The sequence below is a fragment of the Anabrus simplex genome, chromosome 2 (genome assembly GCF_040414725.1).
Source record: "Anabrus simplex isolate iqAnaSimp1 chromosome 2, ASM4041472v1, whole genome shotgun sequence".
Classification (NCBI taxonomy): Eukaryota; Metazoa; Arthropoda; class Insecta; order Orthoptera; family Tettigoniidae; genus Anabrus; species Anabrus simplex.
Genome location: NC_090266.1, coordinates 711,847,057 through 711,866,662, shown reverse-complemented (window position 1 = coordinate 711,866,662; position 19,606 = coordinate 711,847,057). Strand labels below are relative to the sequence as shown.

At 38.5% G+C, this 19,606-nt stretch overlaps 1 protein-coding gene across 1 annotated transcript in view; it reads right to left on the bottom strand.

Moving 5' to 3' along the window:
- g (adaptor-related protein complex 3, delta 1 subunit-like garnet) overlaps positions 1-19,606 on the bottom strand; it is a 580,467-nt gene that overhangs the window by 292,765 nt on the left and 268,096 nt on the right. Inside the window, exon 13 of the mRNA XM_067141336.2 lies at positions 12,147-12,380. Within this exon, the coding sequence (XP_066997437.1) occupies positions 12,147-12,380 (234 nt within the window). The remainder of the gene's footprint in view (positions 1-12,146; positions 12,381-19,606) is intronic.

Here is a 19,606-nt window from a genome sequence, read left to right as displayed (position 1 = left end):
ATCCATCGCCAATTGACGGAAGTGTATGGTGAGTCGTGCATGGATGTCAAAAATGTTCGTAAGTGGTGTAGAGTGTTTGCAGCCAGTCGGACTGAAATTCACGATCAACGAACAAAGGAGCGGGAGACCGTCAATTTCCATCGAGACAGTCGTGAAGGTTGAGCAAATTGTGCGAGAAGATCGGCGGATCACCCTGGATGGTCTCTGCACTTTGGTTCCTGAGGTTTCCCGAAGCGCTGCTCACAAGTTCCTGAACAGCATGGCGGCGAGCTGGTATGACATGGGCATACAAAAACTGTCACAGCATCTAGAAAAATGCATGAACTGAAATGGTGGTTATATAGAAAAATAGCTAAATGTTCAACCTGTAAAATGACTTACACCATTGTAGAAATAAACAGGTCTATGTATTTATAAAAAAATAGGATACCTTATTCTTGGGATTACCTTTGCACATTAAGAATCCACAAGGAAGAAGATAACGTTAGTGGAAGGAGGGGAAAGAGTGAAGAGTACTATAGTTCAAAAATAGATGTGGTGTAAAAACACCAAAAATAAAATAAATGCATACCTAAAAAGGGAAGAATTTCAAGTTATTAAGAGTGGTATCAAAGTGGCATTAGACAGTATGAATGTGAATTGTTACAGAAACCCTTTAAGAACATAGCACAAGTGGAAAGGAAACACAAACAAAAGAGATGGGGAGAGGATGGCATACCAAGGAATGCAAAACCAAGAGAGTGGAAGTGATTAGAGCCCTGAAGGTCAGCAGGAAGGCAGGGGATATAGAGATGAGGGAACAGTTTTGTAAAATAAGGAGAGAGCATGAAGAGTTATTAGTAGAAAGAAAGAAATTATGGCAGAAAGACCAGGCACGGCTAATTAATATACAATGTAAAAATAACCAGGGAGATAAGGTATGGAGTAGAATTAATACGGAGGGATGAGAGGTTATGTAAAATCTAAAATTAATAACGAAGAGTGGGTTGATTATTTCCAGAAATTAAGAAGAAAAGAGGTGTGGAAAAAAATGAGCAGTGTCTGGATGTTGTGAGGGGTGTCGAGATAAGTATACCTTACTTAGATGATGAGATAACAGAATACGAAGTAAAAGAGGTGATGGGCAAAGCCAAATGTAAGAAAGCAGGAGGGTTACGTGGTTTATCTAACTAGTTTTGGAAAGAAGCAGTTAAAAGTAAACAAATGCTGGGAACTTTCATACATTACATGTTACAAATTTCATGTTTGGTCCGTATTGAAATGTACATCAGTTTAGGATATTACCAAAATTTATTAGGATCAACCTATTCAATACAATTGAATTTCCAAAGTTAGGACTTACATCCTATTCACTAAAATTTTGCCCTTTATAAGGGCATCATCAGCCTTTTTACGCTCATACTTCAACGATAAAAATCAGGATCCTGATTGTCATGGTAAAAAATATAAAAATGAGAATATAAGATTGGAAATGAGTATTATACAATGTGAAAATTGTTATGAGTTCTTAAATAATAATTTACAATTGAAACTTCATTTAAATTGTTTGCAAAGAAAAGGTTGAAGTTGGTATGATATTACACTAGTAATTTTAAAATATTTTATAAAATAGACAAACTAGGCCTTAACCACATAATAACAAGAAGGTCTATGGCTAAAGTCGCCGTATCAAAGTTTGAGTGAAATTTGGCTGAAAGCAACTTGATTTACATGTTGAAGAGAAGATTAATGGACCTTAGTAGCCACTTAAGGCGACACTGAAACTTTCTTGTTGAAAACTTGTAATATTAAACTGTAGTATGGCGCTATGTAGATGATAAAGTTGGATCCATTAATCCATTAATCTCGATTTTTACGAAGTGGGTTCGCGGTCTCCGTAATTTTGTTGAAGGCGTGATAAAGAGTTCATAATTGAATGTTGCCGTATAGATCTTTGCTGTCCCTTCAAATTTTAGTTTAATAGGATGTAAGTCCTAACTTTGGAAATTCAATTGTATTGAATAGGTTGATCCTAATAAATTTTGGTAATATCTTAAACTTTAGTAAAGGTATGTAATAAGATATTTGAGCTTGCAGAATTTTCGAAGGACTGGCAGAGGGGGATAATCTGTAACATTTATAAAAAGCGTGGGGATAGAGGCAATCCTAGTAATTATAGGGGAATAACACTATTAGATTCCCTCAGCAAAGTATACACAGGAATCTTAGCAAATGGATTGATGAAGTGGGCAGAAGAGTTCAACATCCTCATGATATTTCAGAGTGGATTCAGAAAGGGGAGAACAACTGATATCATGATTGTCAAAACAATAAGAGATAAATATTTAAAATGGAAAGAAGGTAAATTATATACTGCTGCAGTTGACTTTGTGAAGGCCTTCGACACAATTTGCAGGGGGGCATTGTTCCAGAAGTTGGCCCGGTTACGGGTATTGAACAAGATGAGAAGTGCGATTGAGGCTATATATGAAAGGGTATATTGCAGTATTAGAGTAGATGGAGTAGTATGTGGATTGATAGAGTCAAATATAGGGTTGAAACAGGGGTGAAACTTACCGATTCTATTCTTGTTATTTATAAATGATATACTACAGGCTCATGGTATAGAGGGGTGGGCTTGTCCAGTATTAAGAAATCTAGGCTTGATCTTTCCAGATGATGTTCTCATGGTGACACTAATGGCTGGAGGCATGAAAAAAAGTATAAATGAGGTTGATAGAATTCTCTCAAAAATGGTCATTGAAAATTAACATTGGTAAGATGAAGGTGTTGGTATGTAAGAAGGTTGGAAAAAGAGTGGCAAATAAGCAATGGATGATAAAGGAAGAAAAAATTGAGATAACTAACAAACTAGAGTACTTAGGAATATATATATATAATAATGGGAAATGGACTATAAAATAAGACAAATGAAATAGAAAGGCCTGGCAGCACTTTCATAATAAGGATTTTAGAAAACAAGTTCCCTAATATAGACTCTAAGAACCAAAAATTGTTTTTCAAAGCTGTAGTAAAGAGCAGAATGTTATATGATGCCGAGATATGGGGAGTAGAAGAGGCGAGTGAAATGCTGATCCAAATAGTAAGTTTCAAGAGAAATTTCGCAGTGAATTGAGACGTATTACGACACATCACTGATGGCAGAACGTACAAATTCATTATAATTCAATACATTAACAATTCTATTTGCCCATATATATATTTTTCATCACTTACATGTGAATACTAAATACCGGACATACCTGAACTGTAGGAACATGTGACTTCTGATCCTTCAACATGGTGATCACATGATGACTTAGCACTCTTCAGAAACTCGGAACTAAATTTTTGCTCAAAGCACTTGCCTGGCTGAACCGATTTCAAGGTTAAAAGTTTCTCCAAAGTTTGTTCAGACAGCAAGGATCTGAACTGTGTTTTTGTCTTTGTGACTCTGCTAAAAATCCTTTCACATTCTGCATTGCTATGTGGAATTGATAAAATAGCAAGCATCACCTTAGAGAGTGTCATATTTAAGTACACCATCAGCTGATTTCATCTGACCTACCAATGACCATTGAACATCAATTCTTCCTTTTGCCACGTCTATTTCTTCGAGCTAAAAGTTACAGAACTGGGAGTGCAGAATATCAGTTTCTTTATCCAAATGTTCCGTTTCACTAGTCAAAATGTTCGGACACTTGTTAATGAAAAATCTAAGGCTAGAAAATGATGCCTTACTTATAGCAGAAATATTTGCAACTTCTGCATTAATTAAACTTCATCTTTGAATGGAAATTTGTGTACCATGTAGTCACACGATGAAGAGAAACACTTAAAGAATATGCACTTTTCGTCAGACTTCAAGGTGTTCACTAAAACAAACGCAGAGTTCCCTATCATCAGATCACAATCATCCTTTTGATTTGCTGGAGTATGATAATCTACATCAAGGAGAAAGGAGGATCTTTTAATAACGTCTGGTTTCACAAACCTTGCCATCACGTTCTTAAACAGTTCCTCCACAACTGACCTCAATAAGTGGATGTGCGGCATACTTGACTGAAGAGCTACGTTTGGATTCTCAAAGATATCCATAAAACTTGAGAGAAAAAGGCAAAATGATTTATGTAAATTTGATGAAAGGAACATGAAAAGTCGTTCTTCACGTGACAATGCATAAAAATTAGTTTCATATTTTTTTAGTGAAACTGATGACTGGGTTTTCCTTTTAACTGAGGAGTGAGGTGAAATGTTATGACAATCCTTAACATTTTCAGACAAACAAGACACATCTGCACTTAAATTGTGCTTAGGAATTTTGTAAGTCTTCATTCAAAGTTCCCATCTGAGAATCCTTACTCACAATTTTGCTCCTGAATAATGTAACCAAAGGGTCCCACTGAAGCAAAATCCTATCTAAACACCTTCTTAGTAATAACCATCGAGTGGGCACATGCTTCAAAATTTTCCTGATCTCTGTGTTGTGTAAAGTCTGAAATTCTCTGAACTTTTCTTTCCTCTTTGCACTCCTTTCCAGATAAAATAAAATACATCAATTATACTTTCATCTACATTTACGGGCAAACACGCCGCACCCTTCTCGGCAGCAAGATTAATTAGGTGACGAGAGCAGCCTACGATGATTATGTTACTATTTTCCAGCTTCAAACATCTTGCCACACCATTCTTTAATCCTACCATTACTGGAGCATTTTCAGCACCAAGAGCTAGGCAGTTTTTTAATGGAATGCAGAATTCCCGAAAAGTTGAGAGCAAAAGACTGGCAATGTTAGCTCCAGTAGCATCCCCTTCTAAATTAGGCACAGAGAGTAGACAACTCTGAATTTCACTGAGTTCAGGCCTAAGAAATGTAACAACAATGGGATATATATTCTAGTCGCTTTTATTGCCACCATCAGTAGCAACAGAAAATGCGTTCATTTGCAAATGTGATACAATTTTCGCCCTTTCTTCCATGCACATTTCTGTAATGATAGCCGCCGTTTTCGTTCTAGCACACCCATATCGTTTAGCAATTTCCGAATCAGGAAACATTTTGCGAAACAAAGGTCCTGCATGATCGGCACAATTTACAGGCAGGTTATGTTCTACTATAAATGACGTAAATAACCCCTCGGCATTCATCACAGGATTTACATCTTGGTTTTTACATGAAAAGTTCAGTTTCTGGTTTCTTTCTACACACTGGACACTCTCCTTATGTTTTTTCGTCTGCATATGCTTGAGTATATCGCATTTCCTGCCATGTGCAACTGAAAAATCACACCTACATATAGTACAGAATGTGAACGTTGGTCCCTTTCTGGATTCACTCAAACACAGAAACTCTTCCCTATAAGCACTTTTAAACATTGCATCGTATTTCTTTTTTGACATTTTGGCCAAAACAAATATTAAGGCACAACACGAGCACTTCTGCAGGTCTTGCCCCGGGTAGAACGACTATGGTGTGCTACTTCTGAGGTTAGGTTACTCCAAAGAGAATGTTACTTGCTTGCAAAGAGAATGTATTATAGAATCAAAGAGCAGCATATGACTGGCCACCGTGCCCCGTACTGCCATCTGGTATCATTATTAGAACTACTATCGACCAGCCATACTCAGCCATATATCGACAGAACGAGGAAATCCGCGGGAGTTTAAAATAATTTTACAAGTTATAAAGTTATAAAGTTATAAATCTCATTTTTCAACCGTATTGGAGTTCAGAGTATCAAATTATTATAATTAATGAACCACCTTTCCAATACATAAAATCCTTATATTTAGGATGAAACCATTTAATCACAAATTGGACATGTTTCACTCAACTTTGTGAGCATCATCAGCAATAGTTAACATAAATCATTGGTGGGTCAGGGCCCTGATCCTGGTGTATATCACAAAAGAATGTCTAATATACATTGATAAAAATATATAAATTTAACAAATTTAAAAATAATCAGGATCAGGGCCCTGACCCACCAATGATTTATGTTAACTATTGCTAATGATGCTCACAAAGTTGAGTGAAACATGTCCAATTTGTGATTAAATGGTTTCATCCTAAATATAAGGATTTTATGTATTGGAAAGGTGGTTCATTAATTATAATAATTTGATAGTTTAAAATAATACGAAAATTACGGATATTGCTCTGAAAATCGGGAGATTGGACCCGGCGATCGGGAGATCGGGAGGAACGATGAAAAATCTGGAGTCTACAGCTCAAATCGGGAGACTTGGCACGTCTGCATACTGTACAGCAAATTGTGGTGCACAACTAATATGTGATGAGAATATTCAAGTAGACATTTTAAAGAGAATTATAAGTTATTGGTTAAGGGTCAAAAGAGGAGAGGCCCCCCCCCCCCCTCTGATCCTGCAGAGGGAATATCAACACCAAAGGGACAGTATGTCCAAAGATTATTGGTTAGGCAAGGTTAAAAGTATCTTAGAGAGGTTACGATTGGATAATTATTGGGAGATAGACATGTTTAGGAGCAAGGCTACATTATGGAAGAGAATCTAACGAAGGGTCAAGGACATTCAAAGACAGTTGTTGGAGTCTGAGTGCAGGAGCAAGCCGACCCTCTTGGTATTTAATATGATAAACTAGGAAACTAATGTAAGGAAAAGTACCGTAAACAGAAGAGAAAGAAGAGGGCTGATATGGTGGATGATGGGAATCCACAAAAACAAGGGATGGACATGGGAAAAGGACAATGCAAGATGTGTGTTGTGTGGGGAAATGAGAAGGATTTCATCTCCTAAAAGTATGTAAAGAAACTATAGTGATTAGAAGAAAATGTTTTAGTAATAGTGAACTATTAATATTAAGTCAGAAAGAAAATGATCTTAAAATTATAAGCTGGATGAAAAATGGATGGAATAACCCTAGTAATGTAAGCAAGTACTTAGATGTAGTTAGAAATATCTGTATGCGTACCCACAGCTGGCAGTAATCCGTAGCTGGGGGAGTAGGATATGGTGTGTGCATGGGTGCTCTTGGCTTATATAGTAGTTATGAGGTGTTAGCATGTTCTCCTCAGCTGCCAGAGATCCGTGGCAGGGAGAGATAGGAGGCTTTGCCCCCTGATTGGTGGTGATCAGTGACTGGGTGGGTAGTGTTGTCTTATGCGCCCATGCAGGCACTTGCACAATAGAGTATTATAAGTAGGCTTATATTACAGATATCGTAAGGTTTATTAAATGGAGGAAACTCTGTATAAACGCCTGGAAATAAATATCAAATATATAACAGATTTTATAGACAGTTCTCAGTGCAATGTAGGCAAAAGCAAGATGTTGCACACAAAGCACAGTATGGAGTTTATTTTCTCTTTCTCCTGGACCAACAAACTATACAACTCTGGAGATGTTTCTTTCTTGAAGATGTGCTGGGAATACATCTTGGGAAATAGCAACTGAAGAAACAACATCTTGGAGATTCAGAAGGTCGACCTACTGTAGGCTGCTCCACTCCTCCAGATGATATGTTTTCAGCGAGTGTCACTTGAAACTCCAGTCTCTGAAGATTCCCAACTAGTTTCTTGTACAGAACAAAGGCATTTAGGCAAGCCATGTCCACTGTGTACCAGAACATCTTTTGGTAATACTTCTCAAGACATTTCCAAGCATTTTTGTAGCCGAGGAGTCCTGTCATTCTTATCCACCCCTCCCACTTTCTTATTATAGTCCAGGGTTAACACTGAGTTCTCAACGACTCCCTTTCTTGAGTTTACCTTCCCCATGGAATCACTGTGGAAAGTGCTTAGAAGACTGGCATCATGCTCATCTTCCCACTTCATGATCATCTGTTTCCTTTAATAGCCTGAAACTGTTGCATCTTTCTGTAATTTTATCTTCACAAAGTCCAGCACCACCTTTTGGTAAGTTCTTACAGTACCCATAACAACATTTCTCCTTGCACAAACCTTATCTACCAAAGCCAAACTAGTACACCAATTATCAAGGTACAAACCATATCCCTTATGTAGTAAATCGTTAAAATCGTTACTAAGTTCAAGAACTATTCTTGCAGTTGTACTCTCTCCTGGATGGTTCTGACTACATACAGTAACCTTGCTAGTATACACAGTGAATTTTTCAACATATCCAGAACTACACCCATACAGTTTGTAGAGCTTCATGCCAAATCTGCTGTGTTTTGAGGGTATGAACTGTATCCAACTCAATCTTACCTTCCAGAGGAGAAGAGTTCCATCTACACAAATACTTCGCACAGGAGTATAGATGGAATAATGTTTCGTAGATGATTGAGGATTGGCTGTATTTTGTACAGTTTCTTATTCAGTATAGCCTAAGCAAGCGACAAGTACAGACGTGTTGTGTAGAGGATCCCGGTACTGAGAGAGGGGAGTGCAAGAAAGAAGCGAAGAGTTTAAGGAGGATGATTGGTGTGGAACAATACAGGGCAGTTATAGGAAGACAGCAGAAACAGAAGAAAGAAGTGAAAGCTGGAGGAAGCAGAATGGAATTGGGAATGAAGGGGGAGATGATGCTGACGGCGGCGGTGATAACAGTAATGCTATGGATCGCGGGAGTTGAATTGAATCCCGGGTCGATCTCCAGTGGAAGCATGAGTTGGGAAGACGTGGAAATAATTAGAAGGGTAGTAAAAGAGGTGGTAGAAGAAGTCTGCCCATTCGAGCAACTTAAAAACATGATACAAGAGCAAACTAAGGAGTTCGAGAAAATGAAGAAATAGTTCCAGGAAAATGTAGACAATTCAACATCCAAAGTGAGAAACAACAACGAAAAAGTTGGATCATTAAGGGAGAAAATAAGAAGATTAGAAGAGGAAGCATCGAAGCTTAATTCAGAAATAGAAGCCAGTAGTCAAAACCTTTGAAAGAAATGCCTATTTATATATGGTGTTCCAGAGGATAGGAGAGAGGACAAAGTGATGACGATTCACAAAGTGGTGGACCTAATCCAGGGCAAAATGAAAATTAATTTTAGTGAAGTAGATGTAGATTATGTGGAGAGAATAGGTAAAGTATCAGGAAATAGGACCATTAAAGTGAACCTGTTATCCACTTTAATGGCCAAAATAGTGATTAGAAATGTGGGTAACATACAGAGTGATAAAATATGGATTAAGAGTGACATGGGAAGTGAAGGGATAAAGAATGGAAAAATTCTGAAAAAACATTTGATAAGAACTAAACACCAAGGATTGAGAGCCTTTATTAGGGGGCAGCAATTAGTAGTGACTAATGGCAGGTGGAGAAGAATCTGGCCTGCGACTAAATTACTGGACCTGGAAGAAAAGATGAAACAGGAGGAAGATACGGAAATGAGTGCGGGAGAAAGATGGGATGAGGGAAACCCACCTGGTGAGGAGAGGCATGAGGATAGGGAAGGAACCGAGCCCAATGAGGACATAGTTAATGCTTCGGAGGAGACAAGTGATCACGGAAGAAAGAGAGATGTTTGTAGTGATGGAGTGGACAGAAACAGTGATAGAGAGGTTGATGAATATGTCGCCGAGGAGAGCACTCAGGACTGTTATCACTGAAGCATATAAGGAGGCGTATTCGGGGGTGAATGCGGAGATGGCGAAGTACCGCGAAGACCAGAAGGAGTTAAAATTGACACTGAGTCAAGGAGAAACATTGAGGAAAGTGAGAACCATGAGTTTAAAACAGCTGAGGGGCAAGAAAGACAGGAAGGAAGAGAGTGTAGTGACAAGAAGTATGAAGTAGAGAAAGAGTGGCTGTCAGAGTGATGAAGTATAAGGTAGAGAAAAGTGAATAATTGGTGTAATGATAGGTAATGAAGTGTGTGTATTTATTAGTGATGATGTAGCTGAAATTTATAGCGATTGTAGTGGTAATGGTTAGAGAGGGGATGAGAATGAGGTGAGTTGATGTTAGATGGTGGATGTGTTTGTTTAGTGAATTTAATGCTGAAGTGTGTTTTGGAGGTATGTTTACGGCTAAGATGGTAATGGTGGTATGCGTTTGTATAGTAAATATAATGGAAAAATATGTTTTGGAGGTGGGTTTATAGTTGAGAAGATTTGATTTATGAAAATGTAGTTGGGTGGAGGGCGATTAAAGAGTTGGAAATGTGGTGCTTGTCTTCTTATTGTGTAATTGAGTGTGGAGTTGGAACTTCAAGTAGTACAGTGCATGTGTGATAAGATAGGTAGGCACAGCTCAGCGGATTAAGTGTAGTGAAGACAAAGGAATTTAAATGGTAAGAGGACTGTCCTGAGTAAGCAGAAAGTCAGTGCACTCAGCGGTAAGAGTGATCTTGACAGGGTTGCTAGGAGTGGTAGTGTATTGCCAGACTGGCATACCCAGGCATAGCAAATCTGGGACAAGGTCGGGTGTCGCCTGCAGTAGTCGTGCACCTTAGAGTGCAGTTGTACAGCTATATGTTACGTAACCTAAGCAGGCTGCGTAACACTTCCTAGTTAACTGGTCAGCACTGGCTCCACTCAGCGGTCAGCACTGCTGGGAGGAGATATTACAACTATCCTTTTTAGACCATAATTTCTATAGTCTTGTGGGCATAATCACGAGTCCTGGCAATCACCGTTCATCTGGTAAGCACCAGATTCATGCGCGCGGTGGGCATTGCCTGGTGGACCCACCCTGTTACTATGAGAAGCCTCATGGTCTCTGGCCTCGCTGAGCAGTGGTCACTGCGTGAGGGGACCACTATACTGATTATAGCATGTTTAGTACTTATAACGGTAGATTAGATTTACTCACATTATCAACGGCTCTCAGGTTGTGTGTTGACCGTTTGCCATCTGATTTCAATTTCTATATGGTTTTGTTTGCTTAGGCTATTATTATTATTATTATTATTATTATTATTATTATTATTATTATGTATTTGAACTCTGTATTGGGTGAAGGCCTGTTTGGTTCAATAAATCATCTATCTATAGTTTCTTATTGTAGATCTAAGGATCAAACTTAAGAATTATATGCAAAAATGAAGAATTTCAAAAGCAAGTCAAGTCATTTTTCAGGCAATTTTAGAGAAATATGGAGCAACTATACTTTCACATTTTGTGAAGAAGAGACCATTTTTTGGTTTCTGAACACCACCATGTACAAGTGCAAGGAAAGTTTTCATTTCAGCAGCATTTGCATCTTTCCATCTTCAGGCTCAGAATCTACAAATCAGGCTGCTCGGCTAATAATTCTACATCTACAAAGGTGCTGACGTATTCACCGATACTGTGTGTATCACTAGTGGCTCTATATAGCACATTAACCCTGTAAAATTAAATCTTGGTCTTGGTGCACAATTTGGAACAAACTGTGAACTTCCGTATCACTTGCTTTGCCTGGAAATGCTCCACTTTCACTTTCAGGAGAAATGGCGTGGAATGACATTAGTAGATGAATAAGCTTGAGCCGAACTTACAAAGGTAGGAAAGAGCATAATATGAAGATACTGTAAAGTTGGATTTCAACAGGATAAATTGGGGAAAATATTAATTTATATGAAGAGGAATTAGGGAATGCAATAATTTATCAAGGGAAAAGTACTTTGAAATCATTTAGGAAAAAACTAAGTAAACAGTTGAAAGTAAAGCTGCCACATGGATGACAGTCCTAAATGTAGATCAATGATGATTGAATAATTGATTTTATACACTACAACCATGTCAGTGGTTTCAGCATTTGTAAATTCCATCCTTTCTTGTACATCCAGCAAGACTTGTTTCTATGCAAAATTGCACACTACTGACTACGAAGTTGTACTGTAATCAATATATAGGAAGATAAACATAGATGTATACAGTAGTACATATTTCCATTTTGAAAACAAAATTTGTGCTATTCCACACATCTGTAAGGAATTCATTGTGGTCTATGTTAAATACATGAATTACAAAAATACAAGAGCTTGGTCGTATAAAAATAGCTACTACTTAAAAAAAAACACCACCTGTCCAAATCACATGTCGAAACAAGAATTATCTATGGCCTCCTGCACAAGAAATTTTAGTGATGCAAGCTGTTTAACTGCATCAGCAATACAGGACTGAACATGACAAATGGGGGGGGGGGGGGGAGAGAGAGAGAGAAGGAATTAAAATATCTCTGCATTATAACTTTAGGCAAAATACACAATTCAACTTGAATTATACTTATAAAAATGAAACTTACTCTGAAAATTCACCACAAATCCAAGCTGCTGCATATAGCACTTCAGCCATAGTCGAGCTCTGAGCTGAACCTGAAGTTAAGAAATGAGCATTGTCCACAAGAAGGGCCATTTGTTGTACAGTGAAGCTACGGATAGCTTGTACTCGAATAGCTACATCCAGCATCTGTGTAGCAACTAAATGGCCATGTTGACTTCCTTCCATACGAGTTAACTCGACTAGAACACTAACGTACCTGAAAATTAGAGCACATCACAATAATCTACCTGAACCTACAAAACCATCCATTTTAGCACTAAAAACTGACTCAAATACATCAAGTACTATAGCAAAACAACTTTTTAAATAACTGAGTTATGTATTAAGAAAGAAAACTGCCATAACAGGTGTGAAAATTGTATTAAAAAACCATGAACATTCAGAATATCTGAATTTACTGCATTATAAAAACAGGGAAAGGGGAAAATTTAGATACAATATTCAAAATGCCAGTAATGAGAATATGGTATATTGAAATTACAATACATTATGCACATTAAATGAATACTGTAGTCGTTTTACCATAATCCATGAAGCTCTCGCCTTATGACATTTTAAGTTTTTGTTCTTTACATTACAACAATTCGCTTTACATCGCACCGACAAAGGTTTTATGGCGACTGTGGGTAGGAGAGGGCTAGGAGTAGGAAGGAAGCGGCAGTGGCCTTAATTAAGGTACAACCCCAGCATTAGCCTAGTGTGAAAACGGGAAACCACAGAAAAACATCTTCATGGCTGCTGACAGTATGGTTCAAACCCACTATCTCCCGAATGCAAACTCCCAGCTGTATCACCCTAACCACATGGCCAACTCGTTCTGTGTTTTTTATATTAAGATGTTTTTTGTACAATTCTTGATCATACACTCTACCCTTACAATACAAATTGTCCGTCTTTTATTAAGACAACATTAAAATTTGGTACATGTTTCCTCCTTTGTGAGGAAATATTCAGTCGAAAAATAAATATACAGACCTTAAAATTATAACAACGATACTGAACATATTAAGTATAAAAATGCAATAACTATTGCGTCCAGCTGAAATGCGACATATGAAACGCCATGTCATTACAAAATTAAAGTATCAAAATTTAATATAGCACAGATAGTGTTATCAATGAAAACTTGATGCACTTGCCGTGGACTGCTGTGTAATTGTCTGTCTGTAATGTGCACAGATTGTTGCAAGCCTTGGTTGCTTTGTGAGCAAATTTACAAGAAGGTGGAATATTTGATTTGAACTGAATTAGTTGCTTCGAGGGTTGTGCCACAATGATAAAGTTGGCGTCCTGCCCCATCCACATCAGCCTTGAGTTCCAGCGCTAACTAAGTGCTGGTGCGAAAATAGCAAACCACGGAAAACCATTTTCAGAGCTGCCGACAGTGTGGTTCGAACCCACTATCTCCCGAATGTACGCTGATACCTGCATGACCCAAACCGGGCAGCCACTTGCTCGGTATATACTTCGTCGTATCTTCACTGATATGCAGATTCATCTTTCTTGCCGCCTTTTCAAGGTTAGTAAACGCCTCTTTCATAACTCTTAGTGTTCTTGCTATGGTATCAATATCGTTTGTGTATGTTAAAATCTGGACTGATTTATACAAAAAAGTGCCGCTTATGTTACACCAGAATCCTGAACCTTTTTTTCTATTGCAATATCGAATAGAAAAAACAAGCCCGTGAATCTCCTTGTTTAACTATTTGTAGTTGTTACGGGGTTCATCAAGGTATTTTGAATCTTAATTTGAGATGGAGTATTTTCCATGGCAGCTTTTACTAATGAAATCGATTTTTGAGGAATGTGTAACTCCTGCATTGCTATATACAGACAACCTGTATCAATACCTCCACATCGTAAAAATCGACAGTTGATTTTCCTTGTCAGAATCCATGTTGGTAGTCTGCAATGACATCTTCAACAAAGGGAATATGCCAGTTAAACAGATGGTACAAGCAGAGATTATTTTATAGGCAATGCACAGTATAGTGGCTTCCCTATAACTCTAATATACCCCGATATCACCTTGCTTCAAATTAATTCTACATTTAATACTGAAGTTCCATTTATCAGGAATTTCTTCATCAACCCATATCTTTGTCATTAGGTTATGAAGGTGTTTAGTACACACTGGTCCTCTAGGTTTCACCAGTTCAGACTGGTTGAGGTCCATTCCTGGAACTTTGCTGTTCTTCAAGTTTGTAATATCAAGACACTTCATCAATGGTTGGCACTGGCACTTACACTTCAGTTCCTAGTCTGTCTGCATGTTCTGCGATGACTATCCGTCCTTGATTATTGGGTATATCTCCATTCAGCAATTCATCGGGCCCACCTGTCAAGTATAATTTCATCAATGATCAGGATTGTGCCATCTCTATCTTTACACGGAGTTGTTCTTGGATGGATATACTTCCGACTCTTTAACTAACTGACAAAAAGCCTTAGTTTCATTGCAGCCTTTCAGATGCTCTAATGCCACAAGTTCTCTTCTCTCATACCCACCTCTGTCTTTTTGTGTAGTCTCTTCTCTTCCCTTCTAGCTATTCTGTATTCTTCCACAGTTTTTCTGGTATGATTCTGCTGCATCCTCTTGCATGCTTTATTTTTTAAAGCTGTTACATGTCTACATTCTTCATCAAATAAGCTATTGCTTTTTTGTACATCTGCTTTCTCTAAGCCATTATCTGCAGCTGTAATGAGGGCATCCTTGAGGTTCCTCCAGATCTCACCAATACTCTCACTACCAGGGAGGACTGTTAGTGCCTCGTTAATTAGTGTGCCTGAGAGCAGATTCTGGTTCTTTCAGCCTAGCAGTGTTAAATTTTCTTGCCTGGGATCCATGTGCTTTCCTTGCGTTAAATATTCTGCTTTTAATTCTTTCAATAACAAAGTAATGGTCACAGTCAACCTTTCCCCCTTGTAACTTCTTACGTCCATCAAGTTGGACACATGCCTTTCATCTATCAGGAGGTGGTCAATTTGATTAAAAGTATTTCCACCTGGAGATTTCCACATCATTTTATGTATATCTTTATGAATAAAAATGGTAATTCCCACTACTATGTTCCATGAAGAGGAAATGTTTATTACCCTGACCCCATTGTGGTTTGACTCACTATGCAGGCTATATTTAGCACTCATATACGTACATTAGGCTTCTCGTCAAATCTTGGCATTCATATCCCCAAAAAGTATTTTGCCATAACCTCTTGGGCACTCGCTATATAGCTCATTCAACTCCTCATTAAATAAGACTTCTCTTCATCACTTTTGTCTTCAGTTGGACAGTGTACACAGATGAGGCTATATTGATAAAGTTTCCTCTAACTCTCAATCTGCACAGTCTATGGGATTTAGCTTGAAAATCCAAAATGAGTTTTCTTTTTTTTTTATTCACAACAAAATCAGTTCCAAACATATGCTTCTTCATGTGCCAGTTGAATACTATACGATCCTTCTTTTCTGTAACTCTGTTAACTGTCCATTTCATTTCTTGGATAGCAGCGATACGTAATCAATACTTATTAAGCTGATCTAAAAGCTTTCTGAGGGCTCCAGTCTAGTACAAATTTAAAACATTTCATGATACAATTCTTAAGTTTAGTAACCATCTGCCACATCATCGTAAAAAGTCAGGACAGATAAAACTGTAGATTTCTAAACAGTTTAAAAGGTTCCCAGCAATCCTGGAGGATCAATGTTTTCTGTTAGAGTGGTCTTCCTTAGCTAATGTATCCACATTTTAAAGCATCAGGAACACGCCTTTCTACTCTTGTATGACTTGGCCGTGTAAACATTGCCCAGAGGCCATGGCGTTGATATGCAAGCATCGGACTAAATAGGAATGGAATGCTATTCTTGTCTTTTATTAGTACACATTTATCAGCAAAAAGAGTACCCACAGGACCACATACTACTTCTTTGACCTCTGAAATATATATATAGGAAACAGACAGAGAGCAGTGACTTACTGTGTAAACATGTGTGGTTAGAGTACACATAGAAAGGAAATGGATTCAAAATTTTAGGCTGCAGCCTTTGTCAGTGGAGAATAGAATCAAATGCTACTTATCTGCATTTAAGGCTGTCATCCAGGTGCAAAGATTCCCTATCAGTTGTTTACCTAGTCTTTTCTTAAATGATTTTAAAGAAGTTTGAAATTTATCGAACATCTCCCATAATTCCTCTTCCATTGCCCCAATTTGCCCTCTTGAATTCAAACTATCTTCGTATCATGATCTTTCCTACTTTTGAAAATTCCAATCAGGCTAATTCATCAACTAATGTCATTCCAAGCGATCTTCCTACTGATAGCTTGGAACATACCGCTGAGTCTAGCAGCTTGTCCCTTACTCCAAGTCTTTCCAGTCCAAAGTTTGCAAGATTTTTGTTACATTACTCTTTTGCTCCTAAGAGAATAAAATATTCAATACATTAAAAAGAAAATGATTTTACATTATTAAGCTTTTCACTGCCGAGTTTTGATGAGCAGGCGAGCCCTCTGGGCTGGGTTCTTTCTTTAAGGAAAGAACACTTTTACAGACACACATTTACTGATACTATTAATGGAATGCATATCGTCCCCTTAGCCCCACAGCCCAATACGGGGTCGGGGATGATCTGAGATTATATTTTACACCATATTTTTATGGCTGGATGGCCTTCCTGATGCAAACCTCAGTTGAGAAGATAATGAATATGAAATGAATGATGGTGAATGAAAGTGGGTAAGGAAGTGGAGGTAATCGGCTGTGGCTTATGAATAGGAACTGTCCCGACATTTGCTTGGGAGTAAAAAAGGGAAACCACAAACAAAAAACATAAAAACATTCTCAGGGTAACTGACGGTGGGGTTCGAACCCACTCACCTGCCGAGTGAAGAGCTTGGCTCCATAGCCGTAGCATGTTAATACGCGCAGCTACTCCACTCGGTGATACTATTACTGAAATATAATTTAAAATTGTTGATCCAAGAACTGGTAATATCAAAATCTTTTACATTTGGGAAAAATATAATTTATATGAGGAAGGGGAGACAATTCCGCATGAGATTCATCATTACTATGTTGTCTCGCACTTTCTTGTAGTTCAATATCACCAGTTAGTCATTCTCCACCTTCATTATCAAAATATAGTTCTCCAGAATCACTATTTAGGAGGAAACATTCAATTTCTTTGTGAACACGAGATGAATGTATACTTCAAGACGCCATGATGGCTACATGTTAGGGGGAAAGATGTTCCACTCCAAAGAAGCTGAAATAACATCAGAACACTTCCAAAACACACGAAATGGAGTGGTATATCTGCTGTACAGAACTTCTTTGAGCATTTCTATGGAATCTCAAAGCTTGACACTATATCGTGGTCATTTGTGAGATCGGTGAAGTACACACTGCACCAAAACATATATATACGGGTTTGGCAGACGAGGCACGGCGTTCAATAACGTATATGTACAGGTTTGGCAGTAAATGGGTTAAATAATGGAAAGGCATTTATATCACATTTTTACCAGGACATGTTTCAGTTCTTTTGAGCCATCATCAGCTGGTTAATATTTAAAAAATAAGTTTTTGGCCATGAGTGATCACGTGAGTGATTTCAATCACACTTGTACATCCATAGATCAGGATTTGAAAATCCTAAAGACGGCTAACATCCATATACTGTTCGACCAGAGGTTCAATCCAAACTTAAATCTAAACGAAATATCAGAAAACAAAGTTCACATTAATGGATGAATTAATTTCATGTCAAATAATACAAAATTTACAACATGTCATGGGCAAGCGATAGCTCCTCCCAGGCACCTACCTTCTCCTACACCCCTTCCCAACAACAGCAGAATGCCCACATATTTCCTATAAGCGATCGGTCAAACATCAACAAGACACGATACCGTACGCAGACTGGAGCCTGCTTGAGGGACCAAAGGACATGGCAGTAAGTACTCGCAATTAGCATTTACCTATTCAATCTAAACAAAACCTTTCTTTTTTCTTTCCAGACTCCCGCAAAACATAATACACTGACTGAGCAAATGTCATGGGATAGCGGAGAACTGATGCGCAGGTGTGTTGTCTGTGCACCACACGCCCCCTGTGCCAGCGGCAGTTGTATAGGAGACCTTGTGAGCAGTGGCTGTGCATGTGACAGACGTAACATGGAACGTCGCTGTCAGCTGACACCGTCTGTATGGGGTATGGTGGTCGGTGCCCGACGGGTGGGAAGTGCGATTTTGGAAATGGTGAGGGATTTCGGCTTCACATGATCAACCGTGTCCAGGGTGTATCGTGAATGGTTGAATATGGGTGTCACCGTCCACAACAGACGAACGACCGGCCGTCCAGCCACCCTCGATGACCGTGACCGGCGACATACAAGACGGATTGTCAATAGTGACAGACGGGAAACCGTGCAACAAATCACAGCTCAATTCAACACAGGCCGTGCTAGACATGTCTCCCAGTGGACAATCCATAGGAACATGGGTTCTATGGGGTATGGGAGCCGGCGCCTCACACGGGTGCCACTGTTAACCCAACGCCATTGGGCACAACGACATGCATTTGTCGCCAGTCACCAGGGATGGACACTGGAACAATGGCGTAACATGATATGGTCGGACGAATCACGATTTATAGCTATAACAGGGGATTTTATCAAGGATTTTTTCAAAAGTGGACATAACAGCTGCCTGCCATCTCTCCAGTCAATCGCCCTCTTGTATAAACAAAGTGACTTCACCTTCTTACACTAGTCCCTCACGGGGGCCATTCACCTTTAACCATTCCCTTAACCCTCCTTATCCTACAGCTCCATCCGCAAGGGCAAAGGGGTGTGTCTTTGCGAACAGACTCCTACAAACTAGGTTTCTTTGCTTGTTCAGTGTGGCTTTGGAACGTCCTCCCCACCAATATTAAGTGTAAAAGTCAGTATAATTAAATGTTATGATCGGAAGCACATGAGGTGAGAAAATGTATGCGAATATGAGGATGAATGATCCACGGAGTGAGAGGATGTGTAAATGAGAAATGTATACATTATACTTTGTTACTTTACCTGTAAATAATGTATATGATTATTTCAGTTTAGGATTTAGGTGATTATTTCAAAAGGTCAGGGGCAACTACGTGTAGGGGGCCTGTTCTTTTCCCCTGGCCTTCCAGATTAAATGAATAAATAAATAAAAAAACAAACAAACAAACAAACAAACAAACAAACAAACAAACAAACAAACAAACAAACAAACAAACAAACAAACAAACAAACAAACAAAATATTGCATCTACATTCGCTGAACTCTGACAATGATGGTAAAGAATTCCAAAATGAAGAAGACAATAGCAACAATGATGTGAAGGTGAGTAGGAGCCCTAGGCAGTAGCAGGTGCAGTAACAGACTTAATACTA